Consider the following 14,272-nt stretch of genomic DNA (forward strand, 5'->3'; position numbering starts at 1 on the left):
AATGGCACAGTGGCACTTACATATATAATACCCCCAAAATTCATAGTAGGATGACACAGTGGCAATTACATGTATAATACCCCCAGAATACACAGTAGAATGACACAGTGGCAATTACATATATAATACCCCCAAAATTCATAGTAGGATGACACAGTGGCAATTACATGTATAATACCCCCAGAATACTTGCTGCCTACTTGCTCTCTCCGGATGCCAACAACCCTGATGCGCTGCTGTGTGCGACATCCCCCCCACAGTCCCTGATGCTCACTACATTTGTAAGTGAAACATTTGCCCTTCAGTGACCCTTGCTCATACTCACTACACTTTTAGCAGTCCGGTTAGACTCTCTAACAATATACCATGTGGATAGAATTTAGATGCCAGTTGCCAATGCTGCTTCCTTATGTTAAACATGAAAATAAACAGCATTAAATAATATGGTACAATCTGCAGTATCAGAATATTTGTTTGTAAATTGCATTATATACGATTAATATTTCCCAGCAGCACCAAGTGGTAGCGCCTAACAGCAATGCTTTTTATTTACAGTTTATTTGGTACTAAATGGGTTATACTACTTTCTTGTCATGCTAATCCTATCATTTGATTTCTCCTTTTTCCCCTAGAATTGTTCTCTAAACCAGAACTCAGAGTGAGCTCCAACCCATTTACAGAAGGCACAACCCTGACCCTGACATGTGATACAACTCCCAGTACAGTCAGCACTGAGGAACTGCAGTTTGCTTTCTACTGGGATGGGCAGGAGGTGCAGGGGTTCAGCTCATCCAATCAGTATCAAGTTGACTCAGTTCAGCTGGAGGATTCTGGGAATTATAATTGCAAAGTACAACATCCAGCTAAAAGTATAATTAAAACAAGTAAATTCTCTTATATTCAGATAGTAGGTAAGTACATATGTTCAATTATGGGCTTAAGGAGTATCCAGATTGCTCTGAATACTTAGACTGTTGCACTAAAGATAGATAGAATGATTACCCCAACATCGCACTGGGGTCCCCATGCTTTTTTACCCATGAGCCATAGTCACAAAATTGTCACTAAAAGGCTTAGAGATCTGTTATTCACTGTCATATCCTCCATAAGGCAGAGCTCATTAACTACTATAAACCATCTCTTAGTTGAAGGTGGTGTTTTTGTTTCTCCCATAGAGAGTAATCAGTGCTTTAGCAAATGATAATAGCTGGAGCAATAGGTCTTTTTTAGTTGGTTCATTGGGTTCAAAATGATAAAAAAATAAAGATAACAGAGGAGATTATAGTAGCCAAGTGGACGCTGGCTCCCACTGCAAATAAAAATCTTCGAAAGTGCCTGGCACACACCAAGCAGCTCCCACCTGCACCGAACCATAACCTTCCCTGCTTGCTTGTGTGGCTTCAACAAAGTTTAAAGAAGAAGAAGGAGGAGAGTGTCAGGGCCCGAAGGCGCAGTTTGCAGTGCGAACCAAGGAGGAAGCAATGTATAAATAACACAGTTCATGCTACAAAAGGGTTAGGCAGAAGAGTTGTCAATCCAGGCAAAGGGTCAGTTCAGGCGGCAAGGTTTCAAGGTCAAGATTCAGGCAATAGGTCGAAAGATCAAGAGTTCAGTCAGAAATCACACCCAGGAACACAGAGTGGTAGAACCTATAATCGGGTAATGATCCAGGCCTCTGCCGTCCTTTTATAGCCAGTTAGCCACTTTTCGTGTAATGACGTCAAGCGCAGATGTTGCGCATTGACGCCGCGCGTTTTACCCCTATCATAATTACGCTGAGCCAGAATATCATGCTTGCGTCTGACGGCCCATGTGGCTCCCCTGGGTGCAGCCATTTTGAGGAAGACGCTGGAAGAGTAGGGAGTACGTTGAGCGCTCCTTACAGAGAGGGGAAGCTATAACATCCATCTGTCAATACCCCAACTTATATACTGTAGTACAACAGGAGTCCTATACCCAGGGCTGCCTTCAGAAAGGGCTATACTCCTTGCTATACAAATAATTAACAAGCAGGTAGATTTTGCTAGGACAAAAGGTTGAACTATGACAAAAACCAATAATTTTACTAAAAAATCAGGGTGTAATTATAGAGGTAACAGACCATTGGTCTAACAATAGAGGAAGAAGACCAAGCAGTTACTGGGGGCCCTGACCGTGTTGTCTGTTTCCACTATTAAAGAAATCCCTGCCCCCAATGTGTACTGTCTTCATGTGAATAAACATATCTTCAATCTAACTGGCCTATAAAACAATTTGTCTTCAACATAGACAGCTGTAATATATGTTCATGGAAAATGTCTTATTCCCAAAGTTCAGGGGCCCCAATGATCTTGCTGTGGGGGTAATAACCAGTCATTTCACTGCTAACAAAATTCATATAGGAGATGTTCATATGATTGACATATCGATCCCCAAAAAAACAGTTGTTACTCTATGATAAGTAAATAGTTCAATTAATGAATGTGCTAATTACTCATTTAGTTACAATCCTTCCATCATTTGCTCTGCATTGTCATTGCCTGATGTGCAAGTTACTTACATAAATTGCGTAAGTGCAGGGGCCCAGTGTTACTGTGGGGCCCAATAACCAGTCATTTCACTGCTGGAAAGTTCATGTAGGAGACAATTTTACAATATGTTACTCTATAATAAGAAGTTCATTTAAATAAACTGCTTCATTAAAGGGGTTGTTCACCTTCCAAACACTTTTTTCAGTTCTGTTGTTTTCAGATTGTTCCCCAGAAATAAAGACTTTTTTCAATTAATTTCCATTATTTATTTTTTACTGTTTTTCCAAAATCAAAGTTAAAAGTTAAATGTCCCTGTCTCTGGTGTTTGAGTCTGGCAGCTCATTCAGGTGCAGATTCTGAACTGTCACAATTTTGCAACATTGGGTTGATCCATTTCTCAGCAGCATCTCTGGAGTATCAGCAACTATTGTATCAATTCTAACAGCTGCCTGTAATGAAACTCAGGGATTTTGCTCAGCAGGAACAAAGATAAGAAATGTATCCATTAAATGTATCAATTTAGAACAGTTTGGGGGGTCGGCGACCCCCCTCTCAGAGCTGCTTTAGAAGGTGAAAAATGACACTTTGCACTTCAATATTAGAAAAACAGTCACACATAGAAAAAGTGTTATTTCTGGTGATCTAGCTGAACACAACTAGTTGTTTGAAGGTGAACAACCCCTTTAACGTGATGATAAGTCAGTAAATTCTTTGGGGGGCAGTGGAATTAACTTTGTACTTAATCTCAAAATAGATATAATTAATCCTTATTAGAGGCAAAAAAAGCCTGTTTATATAACGCTTAAATGATTTTTTGGTAGAAGGTATAGAGAAACAAATTACGGAAAGATCGGTTATTCCGGAAAACCAGAGGTCCTGAGCATTCTGGATAACAGGTCCCATACCTGTAACTGCCATAAAACAAGAAAGATGTACTGTTTAGTGTCAGAAGGAATTGGAGACATGACTAACAACTCATGGCTAACTGGAAATATACTTATAGTAAATGTTTCCATTTACCTTTAATCTCTGCAGATAAAAAATACACAATGTTTAAATGCGTGATCATTTCTTGCAGAGCTTTTCTCACGGCCGGTAATAAAAGTGAATATAAACCCAATAACAGAAGGAGATACCTTGTCCCTAACATGTGACACACAGAGGAGCCAATATAGAAAAAATACCCAACTGAAGTTTCTTTTCTACAAGAAGTGGGGTAATATCCTGCAGCTCAGTCTCTCCAGTGAATACCGAGTCCCAGCAGTTCAGCTGCAACACTCTGGGGATTATTCCTGTGCAGCAGCAACACCAAATAACAGAGTTTATAAACTGAGTTCTCCTATAACTATCCAGATAACTGGTGAGTAAGGAATAGCTCCCCCTATCTGATAAGGGTTATTCTTCTGCTTCTGAATGTGTTTTAATACAATTATTATTCATAAACAAATTTCTGCTTGATATTGTGTATTAGAAACCAGTGTAAACAAGTTATTAAATATGACTTTATATTTTCTTCGTCTAAAAAAGGCAAAGTAAAGGTGTCCTTAAACGGGAAGATCCGCTCGTTTGGAGGGGTGGCCAAACAAATGGATTTTGTCCCAATATGCCCACCCAAGGATCCGATTACTTGGCCAGGAGTGGGGGCATCTGCGATTCTGGGGCTGCAGCAGCCCAGATGCCGCCCCCCTCTCCCACTCCACACTTAAATGGCAGCGTCGGAGCTGTTGAAAGGGGGCAGCATCGCTAGTGCATTGAGCACAATTACGCTCTCTGCACTAGCGGAGCTGATTTTTCGGGTTGAAAATGGAAATTTGACTCTAAGGGGCAGATGGAATTCAATTCGAGTTTTTTTACACAAAAAAATAAAAAACTTTTATTTTTTTTCAAAAGTCCAACAAACGACTCCAAATTGGTTGTAGGAGGTCCCCCATAGGCTAAAACACCAATTTGGCAAATTTTAGATGGCGATTTGGTCGAATTTGAATTTTTTTTTCACTCAAATCGAATTTGGACTATTCCCTAGTCGAATTACACTAAAGTAAACTCCAAGTTCGAATTTAAAAATTCTAATTTTCAATTCGACCCTTGATAAATCTGCCCCAAGAGGAGGCTTCTTGCCGCCCCTTGTAACTGGCCACTCGCTGCCGCCTGGGGCAAGGTTGTCAGGAGCGAACCTGAGTGTGGGTGTGAGTTACTATCTATCCAGACAATCTAGCTGCAGTCTAGACATGAAATTCATTAAGAGATCCTGCACTGCCATATTCCAAAATCATGACCTTACTTAGTTTAGCGCTATACTAAACTGACTTTACTCTGGTCAGTTAAGCTACTTTCAGTGTGGGATAATACCACAAATGAGGCCCTCTCTCTCAGGGGTAAACCCTTGCAACACGGTGGAGGCAGGGTGTAGTGCAATTGTAACCAGGGGCCATCGCACAATAAATGGGCTCCAGTAGTTCTTTAATGCTTAACCAGAACCATATATTTATTTAACATAGCACATATCCACAATGGAGCTTAGAACACAGATAGCATAAAGGAAGCAAATACTCACAGAACCGGGCATGGGGCTGGATCCCTACAGGCAAGGGTTCATGTTAGCATAGGTAGCAGTAATGTGGAAGGTAAAACCAGTTTTCAGGATCTCTTTAAGTAGCAGCTAGGGGAATTCCTATCATCCCTAGTCTCAACACTTTGTCCCTACTTCTGGGCTATTAGTACCCGGGATCTTAATCCCTCTAATGTCTCCTCGTTGGAGCTTTGAGCTGCTAAACTACCTAAGCTATCTATCACTCCTAGAGTGATCTATGACAGAGTACTGCTAATCTATTTACTAGGGCCAAAGCTCCTAGGGACAAATACCTATTCCCATCCAGCCTGCAGGGCTGGGCTAAAGAAATGGACCCAGACCTCATGGTTCCCAAAACCTTTAAACTACTGCACAGTGCCATGTAGTGTACACTGTGAGAACTACAGGGGTTACATAAGCACAAGGTCCCCCTAAGAACCCACTTAGGCATCCAAATTACTAGGGATGTGCCTGTCAATAATATGTGAGGGTGTCTAAATTTTCACATCCCTACATTAGCAATATACCATGTGGATAGAATTTAGATGCCATTTGCCAATGCTGCTTCCTTATGCCAAACATGAAAACATGAAAATAAATAATATGGTACAATCTGCAGTATCAGAATATTTGTTTGTATATTGCATTAAATGCGATTAATATTTTCCAGCAACACCAAGTGGTAGTGACTAAGAGCAATGCTTTTATTTACAGTTTATGTCATGCTAATCCTATCATTTGATTTCTCCTTTTTCCCTAGAAATGTTCTCTAAACCAGAACTGAGAGTGAGCTCCAACCCTATTACAGAAGGCACAACCCTGACCCTGACATGTGATACAACTCCCATTACAGTCAGCACTGAGGAACTGCAGTTTGCTTTCTACTGGGATGGGCAGGAGGTGCAGGGGTTCAGCTCATCCAATCAGTATCAAGTTGACTCAGTTCAGATGGAGGATTCTGGGAATTATAATTGCAAAGTACAACATCCAGCTAAAAGTATATATAAAACAAGTGAATTGTCCTACATCCAGGTAGTAGGTAAGTACATATGTTCAACTATGGGCTTAAGGAGTATCCAGATTGCTCTGATTTAGTTGCACTTAAGATAGAATAATTACCCTAACATAGCACTGCAACAGCAGGAACACCTTTTTATGTCAGCGAGGGGTCCAATATAGGGTTATGTGCTTTGTGCTGAGTTCTCGTCCTTTTGTGAAAACGAATCTTTTAATGAGCCCCATTGAGTTCTCTGCCAAATCTCAGCCTATCTTTACCCAGAAGGCTTACATTGGCTAACGAAGATGACAATCAGGGAAAGACACACTTATATATCTTATAGAAAATCCAAGATATATAGTCTATTTAAGTAGAACTATTATTGCAACAGTTGGGTATCATGAAATTAAAATAAATGGGGTGGGGTTAAAGTTGGGAGGAAACACTGCCCCAGGGAACATAAGGAGAGGGATATAACATTCCTGTGCGAAGAGTTTATAGGTTTTGTTTGATGGTTATTATTTCTATATACATTATTGAGTCTCTGTACTGTAATAGTGTCAGTATGAGATGCTTCTGCTCATAGTGGCACATCTGTTGCTTTGCAGGAGGAGCAGTCAGACCTGTGGTTTCCTTATCCCCCAACTGGGCCAACATATTAACTGGTGACCAGGTGACTCTGACATGTGATGTGGGATCTACAGCAGGAACAACACCCTCATATTCCTGGTATAAAGACAATGAGAAGATGAATAAGTATATTCAGACTAATGGACAAATAATAATTAACTATGCACATGAGACACACAGTGGTAATTACCAGTGCCAGACGGATACCAGTGAGAGAAGTGAGTCTGTCAGACTGAATGTTACTGATGGTGAGTTACCAACTCTCATATAAAACTCTACTGAAATGTGGTACAATGTGCAGAAACTATAAACCAGATGGGGAGGAAGTTATCAGAGATAACATTTATGACATTTTGGACAGTACAATATTCCATTACATAAAAATCTCCCCCCATCAGAGTTGTTTCTTGGTGCTTTCCCAAAATTATTTTCCCAGAATGCTGCCTATTAAAGGGGTGGGTTCACCTTTAAGTAAACTTTTAGCATGTAATAGAATTGTCAATTCTAAGCAACTTTTCCATTGGTTTTCATTATTTATTTTTTACAGTTTTATTGTTATTTGCCTTTTTCTTCTGATTCTTTGCAGCTTTCAAATGGGCGTCGCTGACCCCATCTAAAAAAATAAATGTATTGTTATTGCCAATTTTTATTTCTCATCTTTCTAGTAAGGTCCTCTACTATTCATATTCCAGTCTCTTGTTCAAATTAATGCATGGTTGCTATGGTAAATTGGACCCAAGCTAACAGAATGTTTAAAATGCAAATTGAAGAGCTGCTGAATTAAAAGCTAAATAACTCAAAAACCTTAAATAATAAAAAATGAAAACCAATTGCAAATTGACTCAGAATATCACCCTCTACATCAGGGATATCCAACTGGTGACCCCCCCCTTCTGTGGCCCCCACATGCTGTGTCTACTTACCACATGTAAGATTTAAAAGGTATTACTACAGAGATTAACTGCACCCTGCATTGTTTAAACCTCAAATTCAGTCTCTAATCCCCTGTATTGTTCACACCTGTGATCCCCCTGTATTGTTCACACTTGTGACTCCTCTATTGTTTATATCCTAAAGCCAGGCACGTTTCAGGGGCTGCTGCCGCCTGAGGCAGCAGCCCCAATGCCGCCCCTCCTCCTGCTCCGCTCTTCTAACTACCAGCGTCGGAGCAGGTGGAGGAGGGGCCACATCGCTAGTGCAGTGAGCGCTATTGCGCTCGCTGCGCTAGAAGAGCCGAATTTCCGTTTTAAAAAACGGAAATTCGGCTCTTAAAGTTACCAGAGGCGGCTTTTTGCTGCCCCTGGTAACTGGCCGCTCCGCGCCGCCTGAGGCAAGATTCTCACCTTGCCTCATGGCCGGAGCGGCCCTGCCTAAAGCCCCTGTACTGTTCACACCTGAGACCCAGACTGAAACTGCCCACATTGTTCACCTGTTCACACTTTATTCAAAATGCTAATAGGGAACCAGCACTGTGTCACTGTATGTAGTACATATTAGACTGAGAGCTTTCCTTGTCTCCTGCTCTGTTCTGCCTTCCCTCCCTGTGTGTGCCATTCTCTGCTTGCCCAGTGCTGCTTGTGTGTGCCATTCTCTGCTTGCCCAGTGCTGCTTGTGTGTGCCATTCTCTGCTTGCCCAGTGCTGCTTGTGTGTGCCATTCTCTACTTGCCCAGTGCTGCTTGTATGTGCCATTCTCTGCTTGCCCAGTGCTGCTTGTGTGTGCCATTCTCTGCTTGCCCAGTGCTGCTTGTGTGTGCCATTCTCTGCTTGCCCAGTGCTGCTTGTATGTGCCATTCTCTGCTTGCCCAGTGCTGCTTGTGTGTGCCATTCTCTGCTTGCCCAGTGCTGCTTAGGTGTGCCATTCTATGCTTACTCCATGCTGCTTGTGTGTGCCATTCCCTGCTTGCCCAGTGCTGCTTGTGTGTGCCATTCTCTGCTTGCCCAGTGCTGCTTGTGTGTGCCATTCTCTGCTTGCCCAGTGCTGCTTGTGTGTGTCATTCTCTGCTTGCCCAGTACTGCTTGTGTGTGCCATTCTCTGCTTGCCCAGTGCTGCTTGTGTGTGCCAATCTCTGCTTGCCCAGTGCTGCTTGTGTGTGCTATTCTCTGCTTGCCCTGTGCTGCTTGTATGTGCCATTCTCTGCTTGCCCAGTGCTGCTTGTGTGTGCCATTCTCTGCTTGCCCAGTGCTGCTTGTGTGTGCCATTCTCTGCTTGCCCAGTGCTGCTTGTGTGTGCCATTCTCTGCTGGCCCAGTGATGCTTGTGTGTGCCATTCTCTGCTTGCCCAGTGCTGCTTGTGTGTGCCATTCTCTGCTTACTCCATGCTGCTTGTGTGTGCCATTCTCTGCTTGCCCAGTGCTGCTTGTGTGTGTGCCATTCTTTGCTTGCCCAGTGCTGCTTGTGTGTGCCATTCTCTGCTTGCCCAGTGCTGCTTAGGTGTGCCATTCTCTGCTTACTCCATGCTGCTTGTGTGTGCCATTCCCTGCTTGCCCAGTGCTGCTTGTGTGTGCCATTCTCTGCTTGCCCAGTGCTGCTTGTGTGTGCCATTCTCTGCTTGCCCAGTGCTGCTTGTGTGTGCCATTCTCTGCTTGCCCAGTGCTGCTTGTGTGTGCCATTCTCTGCTTGCCCAGTGCTGCTTGTGTGTGCCATTCTCTGCTTGCCCAGTGCTGCTTGGGTGTGCCTTTCTCTGCTTGCCCTACACTACCTGTGGGATGTAAGCCTGTTAGGGGTTTGTTCTTGGGGTTTGTTAGCATTTGGAAACTGTTGTTAAGGGCCCCTAAGGTATTTAATCATGTGTTGGGGGGTTGCTGTATTATCCACAGGGGAATATGAGGCATATGGATTTAAGGGTATGTTTGACTTCAATTTCTCACATATGAGTGATGAGGGATTTCCCTGCAGTGAGCACCAACCATTTGGTTTTTTGGTGTGTTACCACCGTTAATGTGGATATGATCTTAATCGGTCTTGTGGTAATATGAGTGTGGTTTAAAAGAGGAGTGGTCAACACTGACTTCCATTATCGGCCCTCCACCACATATGCCAGTAAAATTGTGGCCCTTGGTACCACAGAAGTTGGACAGCACTGCTCTACATAATACTAAAAGTTAACTAAAAGGTGAACAACCCCTTTAAGGCAAAATAAAATCATATCTGCTAATAGCTTTGTCGTTATAAATGATTGGGAATATAGGGGCATATTTATCAAAGGGTATATATATATATATATATATATATATATATATGATGCACTTGTCCCCCCAACTTCAATAAAGTTAGCCTTGTGCTTGGTTTGGAGGGTCAGCTCTTCTCCCACACTCACTAATGACAAAGACAACGCTGGGGCAAGTGAAGCAGTGAGAATCCCCTGCACATTTATTACATCACACTCTCTGTGTGTCTATTACACAATTCATAGGAGGGGAGTTTCACAGCCCTTGTATCTCTATGGTGAAACACTGAAATAAAGATATTATGAATTGTAGTGCTGGGACTGAGCTTAGTCTATTGTACAGGTTTCTGAAACCATGCATGTGTCTTTCTACCATAAATAAAGTAATATACTTAGGTAGACTGCATAGTTGCCCTAAAAATTTAAATAACCTAAAGGGGTTGTTCACTTTTGAGTTAACTTTTAGGGGCACATTTGCTTAGCTCGAGTGAAGGATTCGAATGAAAAATACTTCGAATTTCGAAGTATTTTTTTGGCTACTTCGACCATCGAATTGGCTACTTCGACCTTCGACTGCGACTTTGAATCTAACGATTCTAACTAAAAATCGTTCGACTATTCGACCATTTGATAGTCGAAGTACTGTCACTTTAAAAAAAAACTTCGACCTCCTACTTCGCCATCTAAAACCTACCGAGCATCAATGTTAGCCTATGGGGAAGGTCCCCATGGGCTTTCTAGCAATTTTTTGATCGAAGGAATTTCGTTCGATCGATGGATTAATATCCTTCGAATCGTTCGATTTGAAGGATTTAATCATTCGTTCCATCGAACGAATATCGGTAAATCCTTCGACTTTGATATTCAAAATCGAAGGATTTAACTTCGGTAGTCGAATATCGAGGGTTAATTAACCCTCGATATTCTACCAATAGTAAATGTGCCCCTTAGTGTAATGTAGAAAGTGATATTCTGAGACAATTTGCAATTGGTTTTCATTTTTTAATATTTGTGGTTTTATTATCCCCCCCCCACCCACAGGGGCCCCCTGCACAAGCCACAAAGCCCCCCCTGTCCCACTTACTCCCCCGCCAGCACATACTTTTTTCCTGCATGTATTTTCGGGCGGACGGGGGGGATTATAAAAGAGCGCTGGAGTGCAGGAGTACCGGAGCATACCTCCCAACTGTCCCATTTTGAGCGGGGCAGTCCCGCTTTTGACAGCTCAACCTGCTGTCACTGATTTGTACTGATAAGTCCTGGGTTTCTCTTTGATCTGCTGCACTGAACAGCCAGAAACAGATACAACTTTTTTTTAACTTAATTGTGTCTTGGCAGACAGCCCAGAATAGATACGTGACATTCTTTGTAGCAGTTTGATAAGATAAGAACTTAGACTCACAGCTTAAAGGGCAATTCACCTTCATTTGCAAAACTGTAATAACATATAAAAACCACAGAAATGTGTTTCATAACCTGCCAAATTATGTAAAACGAACATGGTAATTAGGGGGTGTGGCCCCAAAACTTGGTGGTCAAAAAAATATAACGCGCTTCACGCACCAACTGTTTTTGTCCCTCTCTCTGTTTCCTAAATGTTGGGCGCGGTGGATAGCGGGTCTGGGCTGGCGGGACTCACGAGAGCTGGGACCCACCGAGTTTTTTCCCAGTGTCCCACCAGTCCAGTCTAACCCTACAATATGCCTTGTGACAAATCCAACCCTGGACCAAACATTTCACATAAAAACCCTGGAACAAATCTCATCCTGGGATGTACAGGTTTCCTAGTTTTATTGGCTGCAGAACTGTCTCCCAAACCTTATATCTCTGTCTCTTTATTCCAGCTCCTCTCATCCTGCAGGCACCTCCGTATGTGTATGAAGGAGACTCCCTGTCTATGAGATGTTACAGCAAGTCTGGGAGTGATACAGTGTTTTATAAGGACAATAATACAATAAAGCCGATGAATGGTGATCATTTATATATTCATAAAGTCAATGTGACTGTGACTGGTACATACAGATGTTCTAAAAGAAAGTTTATTAGGCCATCTACATACCATGATCTCCATCAGACTGATGAAGAATTCATTTCTGTAAGAGGTAACCAAATGCTTCTTATTCTTTAGAATGTTGAATAGGGTTTAATCTTTATTGAATATGATATGAATGTCACTAATTGCTATATTGTCCCAGTTTATTGTCCCAGTATATTGTCCCACTATATTGTCCCACTATATTCACCAATAACAATGAAAGCCTGAGTGTTACCAATTAGTTAGGCAACAACTAAAATCCCAGAAACTGGATATAAGAACAAGGACCAGGGTGAGTGTATTTAGTGGTGTAAATTATATGGCAGATAGTTTGCCAGTGGATTGGTAAACTCTGTGGATTTATGTTAATCATAACGCTAAGGGGGTTATTTATCAAAGTCTGAATTTATCTCAATAATTTCTGCTACAAACTCCAATCAAATTCGCTCGGGTTTTTTATGCTTATTTATTATTACAATTTCCAAAAAATCCGATTTTCAAGAATTTTTCAGACTTTTTCCTCCGATTTTCCAGATTCTCACAATTTTTTGCGTAACAACTTCAGGGTATTGCCCGAAACCCAGCGCACATCAAAAAATCTTTGGGACTTCTCCCATTGACTTATATGCAACCTTGACAGGTCTGAGATGCCGGATTTCCAGATTCTGACTTTTCCATCCTCGGGGTTTAATACATTTTGAAAAATTTGTGATTTTTTTTAAAAGTCCGATTTTATATTAAAAAAAAATCATACATTTTTCGTGATTTTTGCATTCGGAGTTTAGTAAATAACCCCCTACGGGTCAGATTTATCAAAGTTTAAAATTTGAGTTCATGGGAGTTTTTTCAAACTCCCATGAACTCGGAATTCAACCAAAATTCGACCAATCGAAATGCATTAATTAATTAGAATTTTACAAACTCAGGTGAATAGGATTGACCCAAAATCAAATTCGAATCAAATTTTAAAACTTGATTCGAGTTTAATTAATGTCAGTAAGCCAGCAAACAACTCCAAATTGATCCTAGGACGTCCCCCTTAGGTTTAAAACAGCAATTGGGCAGGTTTAAGGTGGCAAATAGTCAAAATTCGAATTTCTAAAGGGCCACGGTTTGATAAGTTTTAAAAATCGAATTTATATTTTTTAAAATTTTCGAATCAAATTTTAACTATTTCCCAATCTAATTTCACAAAAAAAACCTCGAAATTCGAATTTCAAAATTCGAAATTAGAATTTTCACTACGACCCTTGATAAATCTGCCCCTACATCTTCATGTTGTGGCAAGTGCTCGCAGTAACTATATATTATATTACACAATATTGAAAAGAACAACTAATTTAAAAAAAATCAAGACAATGAACCTCCCTACCAAAAAGATGAATATCAATACTATCAGAACATTAGTAGTGAAACAAGATGGAGGCTGAAAATAGGTTAAGTTAAAATGGATACAGAGGAGGAAATAATGTTCAATATGTTCCTGCACGTTAGTAGTACGGGTATGGGACCTGTTATCCAGAATGCTCAGGACCTGGGGTTTTTTGTATAATGGGTCTTTTCATAATTTGGATCTTCACACCTTAAATCTACTAGAAAATCATGTAAACATTAAATAAACCCAATAGGCTGGTTTTGCTTCCAATAATATATTATATAATTACGTTTTTTAACTCCAGACTGATTGAAAATATGTGCATTCATGCAAACGAGTGAATTTGTGGAGGAGGTGGCCCAGGGGTGGAGGTGGGACTATTTGACCTACAGGTGCACAGACAGGGTCTGGTCTCTTTAGATAATTCACTTAAGATAAAGATGTTGGTAGCAAGCTGAAGGTTTTGGATGTAATACCACATAAATGTTTATTGTATATACTCACTAACAATGTGATTTTTTATTGCTGGAGTCAAAGACCAATTGTAAATGCATCTTTCTTATTTCTGCATACAGCATAAAAGTTCTATTTCGTTCTTTTTTCCAGAGTTGTTCTCCAGCCCAGAAATAAAAGTGAGTCCAAGTCCCCTGGCAGAAGACAGTGACATGATCATAACCTGTGATACAGCCCTTCATCCATCCAGAAGAAGCACAATGCTGGAATTTGCCTTTTATAAAGATGGAAATACTGTGCGCAATTTCAGTTTATCCAAAAGATACAGAGTTTGCTCAATTGGACCTGGAGACTTGGGAGATTATTCCTGCGCAGTGAGAACTGTTACTGGTTCTGTGCTTAAAATGAGCAATGTGACCCAAATCCAGATACAAGGTAAGTGTGGAAATAATGGATTAATAGTGTTCTCAGCAATCTCCCCCTTTCTTGTAATACAACTCAATGTCAGTAAGGCACCAGTTTCTTGTTTTATTTAG

The 14,272-nt window shown here is 41.1% G+C and overlaps 1 protein-coding gene across 1 annotated transcript in view; it reads left to right on the forward strand.

The window, feature by feature from the left end:
- LOC121397343 (Fc receptor-like protein 5) overlaps positions 1–14,272 on the forward strand; it is a 38,105-nt gene extending 23,833 nt beyond the window's left edge. The window contains exons 6-11 of the mRNA XM_041573979.1: positions 633–911; positions 3,589–3,870; positions 5,840–6,118; positions 6,685–6,954; positions 11,718–11,975; positions 13,890–14,272. Of these exons, the coding sequence (XP_041429913.1) occupies positions 633–911; positions 3,589–3,870; positions 5,840–6,118; positions 6,685–6,954; positions 11,718–11,975; positions 13,890–14,272 (1,751 nt within the window). The remainder of the gene's footprint in view (positions 1–632; positions 912–3,588; positions 3,871–5,839; positions 6,119–6,684; positions 6,955–11,717; positions 11,976–13,889) is intronic.

The sequence above is a fragment of the Xenopus laevis genome, chromosome 8L (assembly GCF_017654675.1).
Source record: "Xenopus laevis strain J_2021 chromosome 8L, Xenopus_laevis_v10.1, whole genome shotgun sequence".
In the NCBI taxonomy this organism is placed as follows: Eukaryota; Metazoa; Chordata; class Amphibia; order Anura; family Pipidae; genus Xenopus; species Xenopus laevis.